We start from the raw sequence: 17,360 nt of genomic DNA, 5'->3' as shown, positions 1-17,360 counted from the left end.
TGAGCAAGTCCTTTACAAAGGGCACTCTGAGGCATAAAGAGCAGTTGAAGGAGATTTAGGAATGTTGTTGTAAATAGAAATGTTAAGATATGGTTCCACAACAGCCTAAACTGGGCTAAATTTGGCCTAACATATTCTCACCTTTCCTGCCAGTTCTGGCTTGAACTCTGGACTGGGCAGCCACAGGGTTTAAGGGACAAAGCCAGATGAAAAGCAGCCCTTCACCTTCCCCACAGAAGGTGATTGGGTTTTGTTTGGATCAGTTTGAGACGCGGCGTGTTTGGACACGAGCGATGACTAGTGAGAACAAAGGGGTGGGAACACAAGGGCAGAGCAAAGGTAGTCCTGATGTAATCCAGTGTGATTTGCTATTGAAACTACCCATAGTCTGTGTAAACACTAATAAATTGAATGTGCCTGGGAATATTTCCAGGCACTAGAATGAGATTGTCTATGCTATTAGACTGTTAAAATGCTCCCTGGCATGAATTTGACCTCTTCCAATCAACACTCACTGTAAACAATTTCTGGGCACAATTTGGTTGCTAGAATGGTCCCAATAGGTACTTTGCAATCATAAACTCAGGTCTTTCTGTGCCAGTTGGCCTCAATGCCCAGGAATGTTTCAGGCATGTTGAATTTAACTAATACAGACCCATCCCTACTTTGACTGTTGCAAATACTTATGAAAAAACAGGACTTGTCTTGAAAATTTATTTTTAAAACAGGCAATAGCAGAGCATGAAAGATGGGAAGACAAGAAATCCCAAAATAAGGAATTTTATTTCCTTTCAATAAGGTGGTGAGAAATACATATTTTGCGTTCATTTCAGGCTGGAACGTTGGAGGAGAGATAGCAATAACTTGTTATGCAGTTTTCTCTGTGCTGCAGAACATTTGGCCACTTATTAGGCAGAGTTAAGGCTGACATGATTATTTTTTCAAGTCAGTTGCTGTACTGGGAATAAAATTATTTCTCCTTCTATATATTAAAAAAAATCTTCAACTGCAGCATTTCCCTTTCAGTTTGGAATATTAATAAAATCAATGTGCTTGGTATCTTGAAGTACTGAAGCGAAGTCCTCAGTTTTAATCTGTGATTAGTTTGGGGTTTTTTCCTTCACAATTGCCTTTATGAGTTTCCGTCCACATTAGGAAATCTGAAAAACTGGGATTTTTTCTTTTCTCCAGGTATACTCACTTGGCAATCTTGATGATCCATCTCCCCTCGGGGCACAATTAAAGGTGGTTTTTGAAGGAGCTTTAGAAGGGTTGTTGTACAGCGCAAACACGGTCTCTGGGCTGGGCTGCTCTAGGACCCGGAGTGACTGGGACTGACAGAAAAACTTCACCTGAATGAATTATCCCTGTATGCCTTATAAGGAGTCCAGGAAAACAAGGAAGTGATAACCATGTTCACATTACTGTGTGCACAGCTTGTCCTCTCTACCTGCCCAGGTAGCCCTTGTTTTCACTTTTGTTCATGGTCCGACCCGCTGGGGTTGAAGTTTCCTCGCGATCCGGTGTACGTGACATCTGAAAACATACCCTCCAGGAATGCATGGTTTTTACAACATTCTACCTTTATGCAGACGATAATTAACAAGCTATTATTTTTTTGTCATGCAGCCAGCACTGAAAACGAATGGGGATTGAATTGCTTTGCCTCTGTTTCCTATTTCTGCAAAGAAATAACTATGTGCAAGGTAAGGCTCAGGGGCAGGGAGATCCATTTCAAAACCATTTTGCATTGTTTCTTGCTTGAAGTTGACACGAAATAGCTTTCTGCCTTCTGTATTTAATCTTTCCTTTCTGTTTAATGACCTTTCTTTGACAGACTGCTGTAGGGCTGCCTTGCCATTTCATCTACAATTTGGTGGTCATTACATAGCACAACATGTTTGAAAGAGACAAACATTCGAGCAATTTTGTTTTCACTAATCACAGTTGGATCTGCTAAGAGTCTTTCATATTACAACATACGGCTGAGTGTTTCTCTGGTAGTTACACAATGGACAAAAATCGTATCAAGTATCTACAGAGCTGAGGGAAGCAATATTAAGCATACAGATTGAGCATAAATCTGTTCTTTTAATATCCCTGTCTTTGTGGGAAATGACTTACCTACACCATACCAGAAACACATGTAACACTCTATCAGGTGCACTGGAGGGAACAGGTTAACATGTTCTAAGTGAATGCCACCCATAAAGCGCGCAAAAGGAGGTATGTTAATTGCCAGCAATTCTGAGGTTTTAATCTTTATTGGAGAGTTAATCTTTTACCAATAGAACTACTGTTAAGAAGAAATTTTATCAGTAATCCTCAATATGTGCATTTTTCACCACCCACATTCTCTAAATGACAAGTTTCTTCATAAATTGAATGATTCAGCATAATATTAACAGCCTTTTATCTTCTTGGATTTAAATTCAGGGACCTGTTCTCAGGAAAGCACAGTGACTTGTGAAGATTGTTTGCTTTCCGGACCACACTGCGCTTGGTGTTTGCAAGAGGTAGAGTGATAAAAAAAAAAAAATTTCAAAGTAAGACTTGAAGTCTTTGTAGTCACTCTGAGTGATGATGAAGTATTGACTTAATTGGGTCAGCCCAGGGTTTTGTAATGCATCCAGTGCTTCGTGAAGCCTTCCTGGGGAGCAGAAGTGGAATTTAATTTACTCTACATGATCTGTTATTCATTGTATGGTTGTTAGGATGTTTGTTTGTTTGCTTGTTTGTTTCCTCATTTGAAAAAAACCACGAAAACATCAGCCTTCCAAATTTAAGGCAGAAATAGGGGGGTCTCAGGTCATCAGCCTGATGGCTGGCTCACCCCCAGCACTAATGGTGAAGCACCAGACACAAAGTCAGAAGCCAGACTGTGTCTTACAGGTTACGTGCCAAGCCAGACAGTGTAAACAGAAGGTTTGCAGGTATCAACAGAGGAAAAGTTTGCAGACATAAAACTTCCATCTAGAAATTATTAATCTGTGGTTGATTTTAAGTATGGCAATTATCTCAGCTTTATACTTCGTATGATATAGATGGGTTTTGGCTAAAACATTGGGCTTAAAAAATATATCTGGATTTGTTTCCTATACCTTTGTTCCAGGTTTTCAGTGCAACCCAGGGGAAGTGACTTCACGTTTCTGCTTTTAAAACTTTCTCCTATAAATGGTGCTAAATAATATCTCCCCACTTCACAGTAAATATTCTAGTTCTCAGTTCATTAGTTCTAACAAGATAGTCAGCTATTGCAACAAAAACTTGACAGAAATACTAGAGAAATAAAGTCTTTTTCATTTTAGTTTCTAGATTGCACCTTTGCTGCTAACTGTTTTTGTTGGCTTTGGGTACAGCAATATGACACAGCATGGGACTAAAATACTCTTGATGAGATAGCTCAGAAAGAAAAAACTGCATGTTTTAAAAAATATTCTAAACAGACATCTTTTGCCATTTGCAAAATATATTACCATGGAGGTAAAAAAGACCCCACATTAGTGTGTTTGCAGTAGTTTTTATATCTGTACTATAAAACAGGATTTTGTTGATATTGGATCACATAATTTTGACTACTGCCATGTATTTTCAGGGAAAAAAGAGCCCAATGTAATTTATTGATTTTAAAAAGCCCCAAAACCAAACCAAACAAAACTGTGGAACTCTTGAAAACTTCACTGTAGTAAACATGATTTTTCTTCTTTGTTCATAGCTCATTCATTTCTTTGTTAGAAAACAGCAGATCAAGCGTGCAAAAGGCATAGGAGCTTTAGTGTCAGAGCAAACAAAAGCACCTCCAAAGAAACTGTTTTCTGTAGGATAAGAGCACACTTTGTAATTGAATTATTTGAAAGATGAGGTTGTCTCTTCACACATTTTGAAAAGTTACAAACTGTGCAACTGAAGGAGATTATATGATCTCCCTGTGAAAGGTTTATAATGGTACATGTAATTTATGTGTGCTGTATTCAAGAAGCAGTGGGTGAGAGTTTTGCCTGAGCAAAGGCATCAGGTTCAGTCTGGAGAATAATAAAGCACTGTTCCTAGCAGGTGCCTCAACACTTCCACCAAAATATATAAGATCCCAGACAATTTTTAGGCATGAAGAGTGATATTTTTTGTAGGAAAAAAGGTCATAGTTCTGTTTTTAATAGGTTTAAAGTAAACTTGTTTTGTTTTGTATGGAAAGTTTTTCAGTGACTGAATGAGAATATTTGTGGCTTAATGGCTGATCCATGGGTTGCTTGCCCAGACCTAGGAGAAAAGAGCAGATGCATGGTATGGGCCCATGAACCTCTGCCAGGAACTGAATGTTTCAGAGCTGATTCTGCCAGGCATTGCCCAGGCTTTGGTCAAAAGGGCTTGCAGGCCAGAGCAGTTTCTAGGACACACCTGACTGATTTTGAGAATCTGAACTATAGACATAGCTCTGGGAAATGGTAATAAGGCACAGAAGCCTCTTTGTAAAAGTAACCATTAACTTCACCACCGTGTGAGGTTAGTACCCACCCTGTAGCAGTGCTGTGGGAGGGAATGCATATCAATGCTCTGAATTGAGTAGTGACAATAAACTGCGAGATATCTGATTGATATCTGTAAGCTTTTGATTTCCTCTGGCTGGTAGAGGGTCAAGGAGGATGCTGGGCCAAATTCAGGTGTGGGGATGCTGAGAGCACCACTGGTGCTGAGGAACAGTGGGGACAGGCTGTGGTCACTGCTGGCCACCAGGCAGAGGAACAAGGACTTGATGCCTGCTTCAGTGAACAGGCTAAATGAGAGATGAGGAGAAAGTGAAGGTCAGAAAAAGAGAACCAGTAAACACTGAGTACCCACAATCTGTTTGTCACAAGAGTCCAGGAGTTTATTATCAGCAAGACCTCTTCTTTTATTGAGTGACGTGCTTCAATCAGCAGTTCTAAACTGTAGAGGAAAGACTGATGAATTTGTGGCATAATCCTGTGACAGACAAACCAGTGGATCAGAGGGGCTTTGTGTTACCACTCCCAGTACTGTGAGAAGCCAAATGCAGTGAGTGGCACAACTCCCATTCCCCAACAATAGAGCAGTTTCTCCCAGGATAACAAGTCGGTGTAAGTTACATTAATTATACACCTGTGTGACATGACCCATGAAGGGCAAATTTGGGTTTCTGTGCCACCTATATCTAGTTCTGCACTAGTTTGCACAAACATGCACCTTTATTTCCATTCCCTGAGTTGGACTGACCTTTTGTGGGGCAGGTGCTGATGGCTAGTCAGTAAAAACATTTAACTCATCCCTTCCTTCTCTTGTTTGCATTAGAATTACACAGACTCATCTGGAATTCATGGGAGGTGTGATACCCTGGAAAATCTTTTGTCCAAAGGATGCCAGCTGAATTTGATTGAGTTTCCCATTTCAGAAGTCGAAATTCACAGAAATGATCCCCTAACTGCATCATCCCAGAAGAACAGTTCTGATGTCACACAGATTTCTCCCCAGAAATTAACTCTGAGGCTGCGACCAGGTAAGTCACAGATCATAGGTTTATTTCAGACAGTGTGATAAACTGAAGCTTCTTGGGTTGAACAAGCTCAAAAATATCTTGACAGAATAAAGATGAAAACCTGTGTTGAGTCCAAAATTATCTGTTGACTCACATGAAAACTAGGTTCAGCTGCATTCAGAATATTTTCAGAAGTGCTGGGTACATCATAAAAAAAAAGGATATATGTTTTTGGTTCCTCTCTTCTCTTGCCAGTGAGGTGGCAGGGAGAGAATGAAAGCCCCTGGCTCCCCCCAGCTGAGCTCCTGTGCCTCTCCCCTGCTGGTCTGGCAGAGTATCTCAGAGACAACATAAAATCTTGCTTTGAGGATTTACAAGATACCAGTGGCATTTATGGTAGCATTCCAGAACCACCTTGGGGTCCCTCAGATTTGAATTTTTCCTGGAGAAAATTTGGAATAAAAAAAAGTAAGAGACATTCAGTTAGGCCAGGTCATAGTGCTGGAACTGAAAATAAAATCTCTCTGTACACTTTGTTGAAAATTTTAAAGGATATTATAGGACCCCAAAGTGCTACCTCTAGTTTTAATTAGCTTCATATCGAAATTTTCTAAAGCTGCATACTTCTGAAGAGATGTTTTCATACTTTTTCAAATTGCAGCAATTAATTTTAATTCTGTAGTTATGGCACTATTGAAGAACTGTTTAAAACCCCCCAGACATTAGAACTGCTTTTAATTTTTCAGACCCTTATTTGAGATTTTTTTGCTAACAGACAATCTTGGAAATATTTTTGTTAATGCTACTGGTGGTTTAAAATACCAGATAATTGTCACCATACTGAAGTTTATGAAGAAATTGGTATTGCTCATGTTTTCTGCACAGAAGTGCTGATATGTATCCCACTTTCCCCTGACCCTAATAGGACATGAAGAGACAATACAGATCAAGGTTCGCCAGACTGAGGATTATCCAATTGATCTCTACTACCTCATGGATCTTTCAGCTTCCATGGATGATGATCTGAATACAATCAAAGAACTGGGTTCAACTCTTTCCAAAGAGATGTCAAAACTGACAAGCAACTTTAGACTGGGGTTTGGATCTTTTGTTGAAAAACCAGTTTCACCATTTATCAAAACTACAGCCGCAGAAATAAACAACCCTTGCAGGTAGGCAGGGAAAATCCCAACATCTGTTTGCATGCCAGTACTGTCATAATCTTAAGGCTAAAATTAATTTCAGCAGCTTCACTGGAAACTCTCCCTCCTCCAGTTGTAAATGCGTTGGTTTGTGGAACAAGATTTCGTTCTTTTAGTTTCACCTTCTGATCATCCTTCTGTTGAGTCTTAAGTTATTAAGGATAGAGGAATCTGGGGGCGAGTCTGCTTTTTAGCTTTTGCTGCCAGTTACAAATGGGCTCAATATGTTAACAAAACGGAATGGGGCTTGTATTTTTATATTTTTCTTTAATTTCTTTCCTTTTCTAGAATATCTATAAAAGAATTTTATTAATTACTCTGAGGAGTTGCAAACTCAAACCCAACATGGAACACCAGTCTCATTTAGCCATCAATGCTGTTCTCCTGCTTTTTTCCCCCGTAAGGTCTAGCAATCTCCCCAGCCCCTGGCTGGCCTAGCCCTTAGCTAACCTGTATAGAGGAGAAGCTGGGCTCTGCAACCTGGAGCAGGACTGCAGCACCTTGGTGGTTGTCTCTGATTGCCATTAAGGAGCTACAGACCCCAATATTCTTCTAAATATGAGATCAAGGCACAGCAGGAGGCATGGCAAGAGCTGCACGTTGGTAACTGGCTGAATTACTCTGCTCTAGGAGGCATTTCCCAGCCTTTATGCAGATTTTTTCCATTGCCCAAGACACTGAACGCTCTTTAATTATCTTAGGTTTTTCACTAATTCTTCTCAGGCAGAGACAAGAGACAGAAGACCAAAACTAATCCAGGCAGCCCTCTGAAGCAGTCATTCCAGTGATTTTTCACTCTCTATTATCCATAAGCTGTCTCAATTTTCTTGCAGAAGTGTACCCTACGAGTGTTTACCCACCTTTGGATATAAAAATGTTTTGCCACTAACAAATGATGCTGAAAAATTTAATGAAATTGTGAAAGAACAGCGAATTTCTGCTAATATAGACACTCCAGAGGGAGGATTTGATGCAATTATGCAGGCAGCTGTTTGCAAGGTAATTGAAACTTCTAGGTATAATATTATCTCTTCTAGTATTATATGCTGGTATTTCAAAGTGACAGATTATTTTCTCAAAAATTTTAAACACAAACCGAGAGCCTCATTAAATTTCTGTGAAAATACTTTTGGCTGTACAAGTAAAACATGCATATTGCAATATTTTAATCTAAGTTTCCTTTTCATTGCCAGGGATAAATGAGCCCAAATATCAGTATAATTACTGTGTGTGTTTTTCTGTTGAAATATTTTTTATTAACTATGTTTAGAGTAGTAAGCAGATTGACATGAACATGGCCAACCCATGTTATTAAACACAGGGATGGGGAAACAAAATGTTAGCCAAAGACAATGGAATGAACATTATCTCTCAGAAGATGTGTTGCCATTGATACTTCCTTGAGAATGATGCTATTGATTCATTTTGAGACGCTGTTCTCCAATTTGCTGTTTTCCTATGTTTTGATGCAATATAGCTTGCTAAACTGATGTGTTTTAAATGACAGGAAAAAATCGGCTGGAGGAATGATTCTCTACATTTGCTGGTGTTTGTGAGTGACGCTGATTCCCATTTTGGGATGGACAGTAAACTGGCAGGGATTGTTATTCCTAATGATGGGAACTGTCATTTGGACCACAATAATGAATATTCCATGTCAACTGTTCAGGTAATTACCTACAAATTTTGTACACTCTCACGTTCTGGACATTTAAAGACTAACACAAACAACTTAGAAAATTAGTGAATTACACTTTTAGCACTAAAATGTGTAAAAGCTGGGGAATCCAGATATTTAATGTAATCTATGTTATTTGTAGTCGCTTGTTTCAATAAAGAGAGAACAGTGTGTTTGTATGGAATCAGCATAGATTATAACCAGAAAAGAAAAAAGAAAAATATGATTTCTACAACAGGAACATCCATGGAATTAGACTAAATAGTATTTCCTTCTGCAGAGAAGGCAAGATTTACATTAATTATGTTTCCTGAAAGGGTGTGAATTCAGGACCAGTTCAGGAATTTGCAGGACAGTGTTCCTGTATGAGAATTTACCAGTTAAAGAATCAGTGTTCAAAAATACTGAATATTTACACTATGGTGTTCATTGTAGGACAAATACCGTTGCTCTGGTGTAGTGTAGTTCTTTGGATTAAATATGAATGTACAACACAGATGCTACTGAGCCAAAACCCCCACTTTGGAATCTAGCTCTGTACTTTTCACAGAGGGGTTTCTTTAAAAACAACATGTGGAAATTATATGCACTATCTTTTATTTTATATATGTGTATTCCTAATTAAAGTTTATACTACACAGAGAGCTAAGTGTTCATTATCATCAGTTGAATGTGTCTTTCACGGGAGACAGGAACTGAAACCACATGAGAAACAGATTTATGTGCCTCTCTTTTGCTTGTTTGCAGGAGTATCCAACGATTGGACAATTAATTGAAAAACTTGTGCAAAACAATGTTCTATTAATTTTTGCTGTAACAAATGAGCAAGTTCACATATACGAGGTGAGCAAACTAAAATGTTCAGTTTGGCAGTGTTTGTTCAAAGTTCACCTTTTTTCACAGTTGATACAGTAATTCTAGTACTAAGGACTGAATTCTACAAGGTATTTATGTGATAAAAATAACTAGGAAATTGTGTATTAGAGGAAAGCTCTTCTGCTTAAGTCCTTCTTCATGTATTGATTTTAGTGTTCTAAGGTAACTTTTAAATCAGATTTCAAGTTGAATCACAATAATTCTTTAAGTCAAGGATTGACAAACTATGCATTGCTAAATTGTTCAGTATCATCATTAGGATTAGCCTTTTGTATTTTATAAGGTTAGAGGAGAGCTGAACTTTTTCTCACTTTTATAAAATGGGAACATACCTGAAACATGCAGTTATCTTCATGCTCAGCTCTGAGATGTTGGTTTTTGGTTTTTTATTTTTTTCATTTTTCTTTATTTCTGTGACTCTTTAAATTCTTGTTTCATTTTCTGTCCAGTCCTGCTCCTGTGGAAAAAATCTTCACACACTAAAAGATATTCTAGATAAGAGTTCATAGCGGGTAAGAAAGGGTTTTGCAGCCTAAGCTTGGCTGGCTGGCTACACCCTGCTGTGTGAAAGGGGACAAGCAGAGAGTAATTGCTTGCCCAAATTTATTCAGGTTGGTTGAGAGGAAGATGGTAATGATGATCCTGCTGATACAATGAGACCGGCTTTCTGAAGAAGAAGCCCTTTCAAAACATTCTGTATTATCACCAGAAGTACAGTAATGAGGAGAGTTGCTCCTCTGCTGTGGTTGCCACATGGAAGATAGGAAAGAAAGAGAGGAGGAAAAGAGAGAGCAGCTGAGTCCTTAAGGTAGTCCCCAGTAGGATGGTTTTCTATTCCTATCCTCTGTGTAACCCAGGGAAGACCTCCATGTACTTCTGCAACTGATTCTAGGAGTGGAGCTGTTTGGAGTAAGGCTGATGCTCCAGCTGTTTAACAAAAGTAACAAGAGTTACAAACAGCATAAAGTGATTCTCAGATTACAGCCTTGACAAGGGAAGGAACACTCTGTGTCTTGAAGCACTGACTGCCTCACATTTTTAAAGACTGTATTGAGTGCTGAGCTGGATCATGAAAATTTAGATTTATAACAGTAGAAGTCAACCACTTACAAATGCAGTAGCTTCAAATATTTCTTAATAGAGATCCAATTATTGACAGGTGAAACATTTTTCCCTATAGGTGCTTTTTTTAATAGGTGCTTCATGATTAGGGGCTGTTCTAGGAAGGTAGTCAGGAAATAACTGTTTGATTTACAGAGCCTTTTTTTTGTGCAAAGAAATATTTCTCTTGCTGATGGCACTGTGTTTTACCTTGGAAATTGCTTGTGGTCACCCTTGAAGCTGGCCACCAGCACTCTTATCAAGCTGTTTCTATTTCAGTATCCCTGTGTCAGTATCAAGGTTACCAAGAGGCACCCTTTGGTAACAGAGAACACTAAACAAGGGCTTATAGCTAACACAAAATACAAATCATGGTTAACCCAGCTAGGGAATGGTTTGTTCTTGTTGCTTTCTTTGTTAGAAAAAAGGAAGTACAACTGCCTTCTATTTTACAGGGTGTATAAAAATCCCACTGAATATAATCTATCTGCTGATTTTGTCTTTTAATACTGCTTTCTTCCACTAATGGAATATTTATTATATATTATATATATGATTATATATTATTATATATTCACTAATTCCACTAATGGATAGCTGTATTTGTTATGGTCTGCTTTTGGTCCTCTAGGTGATGTGGAAAATCAGTCAAAGCTAGTGTGAAAATCATACACAAGGGTCACAGTGCAGTTTTTCCAAAAGCAATTACCTTTAAAGGGTCTATGTAGGGTGTGAAAACAGGAACATAGATACTGCTGTGTGTTCATCTCTGTGATGCAAATTTGTAACATAAATGTAAATAACCAGTATCTATGCTTAAGAATATAAAAAGAACAAAGCAAGACAATGAGAATTATTCTTGTGGTAAGGTCCCTGCTCAGGTAGCCTAGAGTGGTGGCAAGGACTCTAAACTCTAAAAGTTTTGGTGTTTCACTTCTCTTGAAAAGCTTCAGTGGTGGAGATTCTGTAGTCTCCCTCAAAAAACCCTTCAATTTATCCTTTGAGGTGGAAAGATTCTCCCCAACTATCTTATCTCAAATCTACTTGAACTCAGCTTCTAATTACATCAGCTACCAATGCTGACTGAGGCTATTTATAATTGAGTTCTCAGGGACAAGCTTACCTTAAAATTACTGTGAGGACTTAAAAAGCACCTCTTTAAATAGACTTGATAGATTCCATTAGTCTTAAGTGCAGTGCTTAGACTGTCAAATATACATTTTGTATTTCTAGCCCTGCATAATCCCCAACAATTTAGCCAAAAATAATTCAGTCATGTAATATTTTTGATCCTCTTCAACTGAATTTTCAGTTTATCCTCTTACATGTGTGGTATTATCTAAGACAAATCTTAGGGTTGGCACAAGCACAGAACACCTATGTTTGTAACACAGCTGGTGTTGCTTCTGATCCTTCCGTGCTAAAAAAACTACAGCACAGTAACCTCAAGAGATTGTTTAGATCTGATGCAAGAGAAAAGAGAAAATTCTTTACATTGAGCCCTGATAATTGGAGATTATTTTTAAAAGGATTTTTCTTTAAAAAAGGTATTTTATAATACATTCATCTATGTCTAACTTCTAGCATCATTAGTCTCGGCTGAGTCTTGCCCAAGCATCAGGGGATGTTTTCATTCTATAGAAGCTATTCACTCAAAAAGCATCTGGGAATATGGCAATAATAATTATATTTTAACCAAGCCTACTTTGGTACAAAAGAAAACACTGGTCTTTAGGGTTTCATGAAGTAGTTGCTACTATTGCTGATATTATTTGTTTTCAAGCAAAATTCTTTAAAAAGTTATTCAAACTTAGATAAGGAAAAGACTCCATCTTTAGTCCTGACTAAGCAACATTTCTTTCAAAACAAAAATTACTCTTTTTTGGATTAATTATTTCATTTTATATCACCGGAGAAATAGATTGAAAATTCGGGTTTCAGGCTGTATTGCACTGCTGAAAATTGAACTAAAAATACTCTATTCTCCACACTCATACAGAATTTCAAATTATTTTTATGAATTTGGTGTGGCACACTATTTATGATGAAAATTCTTCTATCATTTACATTGCTAAAATATAGACATAACCTCACTGAGCTCAAATATATAACAGCCAAATTTCTTTTAAATTAATCAGAGTATCCCTATAAAATGGCAGTTCACCTTTTAATGAATATTTGCCAAAGGACTAAATTCCATCATATCCTTTGGATGTTTTGCAATAGCTGCACCCCAAAAGCATCTGTCTGCCTCAGCTTGGCAATGGTTGAACAGAAACATTTGCTAAGAGATGAGGTTTAACCAATGGACTGGGGACACACACTCGTCCTGGGCTTGAAATACCATCCTTGCATCACCATGCAGAAAATGCTGGTCCTGGAGGAGAGATCAACCAAAGTGTTCAGAGCAGCACATCCCTGCTGTTTGTTTTGCATACCACAGATTAAAGGGGACTGTATTTTAAATTCCAGGTTTGTACTCGTTTCTCTCTGAAGGTCCACATGTACCAAACAGAGTTTAAATATTCCAAGAATACTTGAAAGGGCACTAATCACAGGAGGAGTCAGGAATGCAAAGTTGCCAGCTGTAACATAAAATGCAGTTAATCCCACTGATCTACAATAGCACTAGAAATCTAATGAATGATAACCATTCCATACATAATACCTAAAATAATCACAGAGCTTTTGGAGATATGAAGGTTAAGAAGGATATAAGAGTATAAAATTACCCATATTTATGAATAGTTTTCAGGATATTTTCCTTTTATTTAAAATAACAGCATTGATATGATAATGTGTAAAGGAAAACTAGTGCTACAATGCTTTTTTAAAAGATGAACACATTGTTTTCCAAAGGAATGGTTTACAGCAAGGGAAGTTCACATAGTTAACAATCAGGCAAGGCAAATTTTAATTCATGGTATTTAAAATCTAGCTGTCAGATATCATGTTAGTGTCATAGTGCAATTTAATGCAAAAAGACAAGAGAACTCTTCACTGAAATAAATTGCTAAATTAGCACTGTATTATTCACAGAAATTCAACATAAAATCCATCAGAGGCACAGAGCGCTGAGATACCTGTGCAAAGATAAAAAAGTTACTGCAGCTGCTGAGTGTAGGGTCCAAGACTCTTGAGCTGTGCAACAACAGTACAGCAGCTGAATCTGTTTCTGGATATTTTTAATTAAGAAAAATACAACTGTTGATAAAACATATCTTCCTTCTAAATTTGAAAAATTAGAGCTTGAAGGATACTATAGTATCAAACTTCCAATTACATAGAGGTGATTTAACAATAGATGTTCAATGAATTTTAAATTCATTTTGAACCAGCTGAAACCAGCTCTTCTCCATCTGACTTTTTAATTAAGACACATGCAATGGAGACTGCAAGAATTCTTGAAAATGTTACTGTTATTTATTTCCCTTGGCTTCAATCTACTTGGTTTTGTTGTCAACTCCTTCAATTTTGTTTTTTGTTTTTTTTATATTTCCAGAATTATGCAAAGCTTATTCCTGGAGCTACTGTTGGACGACTTCAGAAGGATTCTGGAAATATTCTCCAGCTGATCATTGCTGCATATCAGGTAAGATGGGTACAATGCAGCTTCTTCCTTCACATTTACATATTCAACTTTGGTTTGCAGTTTGGTAAAAAGATGTGTCTTTGATTCCTTTTATGAACTGACTCCTTTCATGAAACTGAATGATTACATCATTTAGGTTCTGAAACCTTAACAGGAAAAGTGTTCACTCTGAGGATTAAGTAAGCACAGAAACAAAATATAACCTATAACCTTCTGTCAATCAATATAACCTATAAACTTCTGTCAATCCTTAGGTCTGCTGGAATGCTGAATTCATATCATTGTGTCATCTGCATTGCCTTCTTCATATTCCTGTGTTTTACACCTACTCCTAATGCTTCTTTAATATTCAGGTCTCTCAGTTCCACATCTCAACAGGGACTCAAGTCTCTCCCCGTTGGCAGCTGCCACCAGAGCAGACAAATAATTGTCTTGCAGGAATATCTGGGGGGAAAAACAATATTCTGTGCTTAGTGCTCTTCTCTGCTTTAGCAATTTGATGCTGCCTCTGTGAGGCTGTTCTGAGGTTTTCAGAAAGAGCAATACAGGAGCCAACTGGGGTCTGTTTAGGTAATGCCAGGACTTGAATGGGTTTGTTTAAGTTATACAAAGAAATGCTTTAATTATGTCAGGAAGATAAACACAGCACTGCTCTTCAGAGTTTTGTTTGTAAAATGCATCCTGGGCACCTAGTTCTCTTCTATCAGAGGAATGTTTTTAGGCAGTTGTACAGATCTTTGCACAGATAAATCAATTTACAAGTACGCTGATATTCCATAGGTTAGTCTGTTCTGTCTCAGCCTTTTTTTATTAAAAACCTGCTCTACCAGTTGTCTACAATGACAAACAACCCTTTGCAAATAGTTTCTGTTTCTTTCCTTACTTTTTTTTCTGCTCTTCTTTCTATCACTTGAATAAGATAGTCATCACTGTGCCTAAATTACTTTGGTCTTAATGATAGGAAGGAAACCAAATTCTTCTAACTCTTATAAAAGCAACGAAGGCAATACAGTTTCTGAATTATAACTTTTTAAAATGAAGTGCAGAATACCAGGAGTTTCTCCATTTAATGAAAAATTATAAGGAGAGAATTTCAGGGTTAATCTTGGGAGTGTACAAATTTTAACAAATACAGATGATGAAACTTACTGATGAGCAAAGTTATTGCTAAACTTTGAGTGGCAATAGAATTTCATTTCTGGATTCCAACCTGCTCCTAATCACATCTGGTTCCTATCAGCATTTCTTCAAGCTGGCAGTCTAATGTACAGACACAAGTTTCTACATTTAATTGCTGAAATACCATTTTGTTGTCAGTAAGTAATGGAAAAAACACACAAAATTTGTCCCAGTGCTATGTCCTGGCGCTTTTGCTGTAACATAAGTTGCCTCACTGGAATATTGAAAATGTGAGGAGTGAATCTTTGCCTCTTCTTCTTAGCATCTGCTTATATTCCTATGGCCTATGATTTTTTTCCCTACTCTCCTTTTTGAGTCTGATGATATTTTTGGCTTCTGTTGCCTTCTATGACAAGAAGGGGTTCAGTTCCACTGTCTCAAGGCACATTTTTCTTATTCCTATTTTAACCTGCTTCTAGTGCTTTAAATTTTCACTGAGTGCACCTTAGCTCCCGAGTTGTAAGGTTCAGTGAATAACAGCTCTGCATTCACCTTATCTTTGTGTCTTCATAATTTCAATATATTCTCTCACTGAAACACCTTCTACATACCAATCTTCTCTCCAAATTAGACTCCCAGTCTTTTAAGTCTCTCCTTGGCTGCTCTATCCCCTTGACAACTTTATCTGACCATCTGTTTACCCTCCCTGACTCTCCTGAGTGCCTCCTGAGATGGGGAGCCCACAAGAGCTTGCAGTGCACAGTGAGGGCACACTAAGGTTTATACTAAGGCACAGTTATGTCCTCTGCCTTGTCCCCAGCCTCCTGGCTCTGTTGGCTTTTTAGTTGCTTTTCAGCAGCTGCATGCTTTGAGCAGAGCAGGCCCCAGAGTTGGCAGTGGTGACCACAATGCAGCTCCTGAGCTGTTCCAGCTGATCCTGTTCTTCCACGGGCACAGTTTGGAGGAGCTCTGAGCTCTGTGCTGGCTGCCCTGCAGCAGTGGCAGGGAGGTGACTGCAGGAAGGCTGCTCCTGCCTTTGGGCCATAACTTGTCACAACCTCATCCAGGCACAGCGTGTCTGGACCACGCACCAGACACGGTGCAGAGCTGCACGTACGTTCTTAAAATCCCACATTTCTTTCAAGATGTAAGAAGTGTGCAAGCAGCAACATGTCACACTCAAATTTTCCCAAAGTCCATTTTATTGCACTTAGCCTCAAAGGTTAACAATCTTATTGTTTTGTGATTGAAAAATCTTCCAAGCAGGAAGCACTAAATACCCTTTTATTTGACAGCAGTAAAGGTATCTGAATTTTTTTTTGACTGTGAAGAAGGAAATGACAGGAGACCTACAGCTGAAAATCACATGCAAAACAGAACTAATACTACTTTTGTTAGAAACTTTTCATTATACTCTCAGAAGTGTAATTCTGTGTCTCTGCTTCTTCACTCACAAGAAAAGGAATAAATAACTTTTAGCTCCCTGGGAGTAAAGTTAGGCTAAATCTTTTAACACATTTAAAGTCTTTTTGAGTGTTTACTTGCTGTGCAAACACAAGGTTTGCTAATGCCATTCACCATGTGTTGCCATATAAGAGCTTCAGAGAGGAAGTAAGCAAGTTAAGAAAGTCTGAGCTGTCAAAATATTTGTTGCAAGGAGTTCTCATGTTCTTTCTAAGTATGGTTTATTTTCTTCTGTAAGCATATTTCTGCCTGCTTTGTTTAGCATTGAACTCTGCACAACTTCGTGTTGCAGAGCTGTAGGCTAAAATGCTTTGTGACAGATAGCAGGCCATTTGATTAAAGCCATTCAAAGAATTTAAAATTTCAGAAAAATTACCCTTTTTTCAGTTTCTAATACCTGCATTTGCATAAAAATGAGAACAAAGAAATAATATTAGAAAGGACAGGTAACACAAGGACACAATTATTTAGCACTTCTTTGTCTGTTGTTCCATTCAGAAAAATTTTTGAACCACAAATGTTTCTCTGTGAATGGCTTAAAGCTGCTCTTTGCTATTAACTGTCTGCTATTTGTCCTCAAACTATGGCCAGACAGCTTAGTAGTTTTAAAGCATCATTATACTGACATACATTAGGATCTAAAAACCTTGAATTTATCACAGTTTGTGTTCACTTTCAGTGCTGTAAGATGAATAATTTGATCTTTCACAACAGCAAGGCACATTCAAATGACCCAATAGAGACTCCAGAATTCAAAGTATTACAATTTGGTATTTAATTTTCTCTCTGTTGCACTCTGCACCTTGTAATTTTGCAGCTAGTGGAGAGGGACTACTGGTG

The 17,360-nt window shown here is 38.0% G+C and overlaps 1 protein-coding gene across 3 annotated transcripts in view; it reads left to right on the top strand.

The window, feature by feature from the left end:
- The window catches only part of ITGB6 (integrin subunit beta 6), a 47,385-nt gene that overhangs the window by 12,818 nt on the left and 17,207 nt on the right, over positions 1–17,360 (top strand). The window contains exons 1-9 of one of the 3 annotated variants that reach the window (XM_009087923.3): positions 1,340–1,458; positions 1,630–1,706; positions 2,437–2,516; positions 5,305–5,509; positions 6,414–6,660; positions 7,524–7,689; positions 8,198–8,359; positions 9,116–9,211; positions 13,848–13,937. In XM_009087923.3, the coding sequence (XP_009086171.2) occupies positions 1,646–1,706; positions 2,437–2,516; positions 5,305–5,509; positions 6,414–6,660; positions 7,524–7,689; positions 8,198–8,359; positions 9,116–9,211; positions 13,848–13,937 (1,107 nt within the window). In that variant the 5' untranslated portion in view covers positions 1,340–1,458; positions 1,630–1,645. Of the gene's footprint in view, positions 1–1,339; positions 1,526–1,629; positions 1,707–2,436; positions 2,517–5,304; positions 5,510–6,413; positions 6,661–7,523; positions 7,690–8,197; positions 8,360–9,115; positions 9,212–13,847; positions 13,938–17,360 lie in introns of those variants that run through there. The other 2 variants (XM_018911459.2, XM_018911460.2) reach the window with 2 other exon arrangements.

The sequence above is a fragment of the Serinus canaria genome, chromosome 7 (genome assembly GCF_022539315.1).
Source record: "Serinus canaria isolate serCan28SL12 chromosome 7, serCan2020, whole genome shotgun sequence".
NCBI classification, from domain to species: Eukaryota; Metazoa; Chordata; class Aves; order Passeriformes; family Fringillidae; genus Serinus; species Serinus canaria.
Note: the sequence above shows the minus strand (reverse complement) of the source record. Positions and strands in the feature narration are given on the sequence as shown.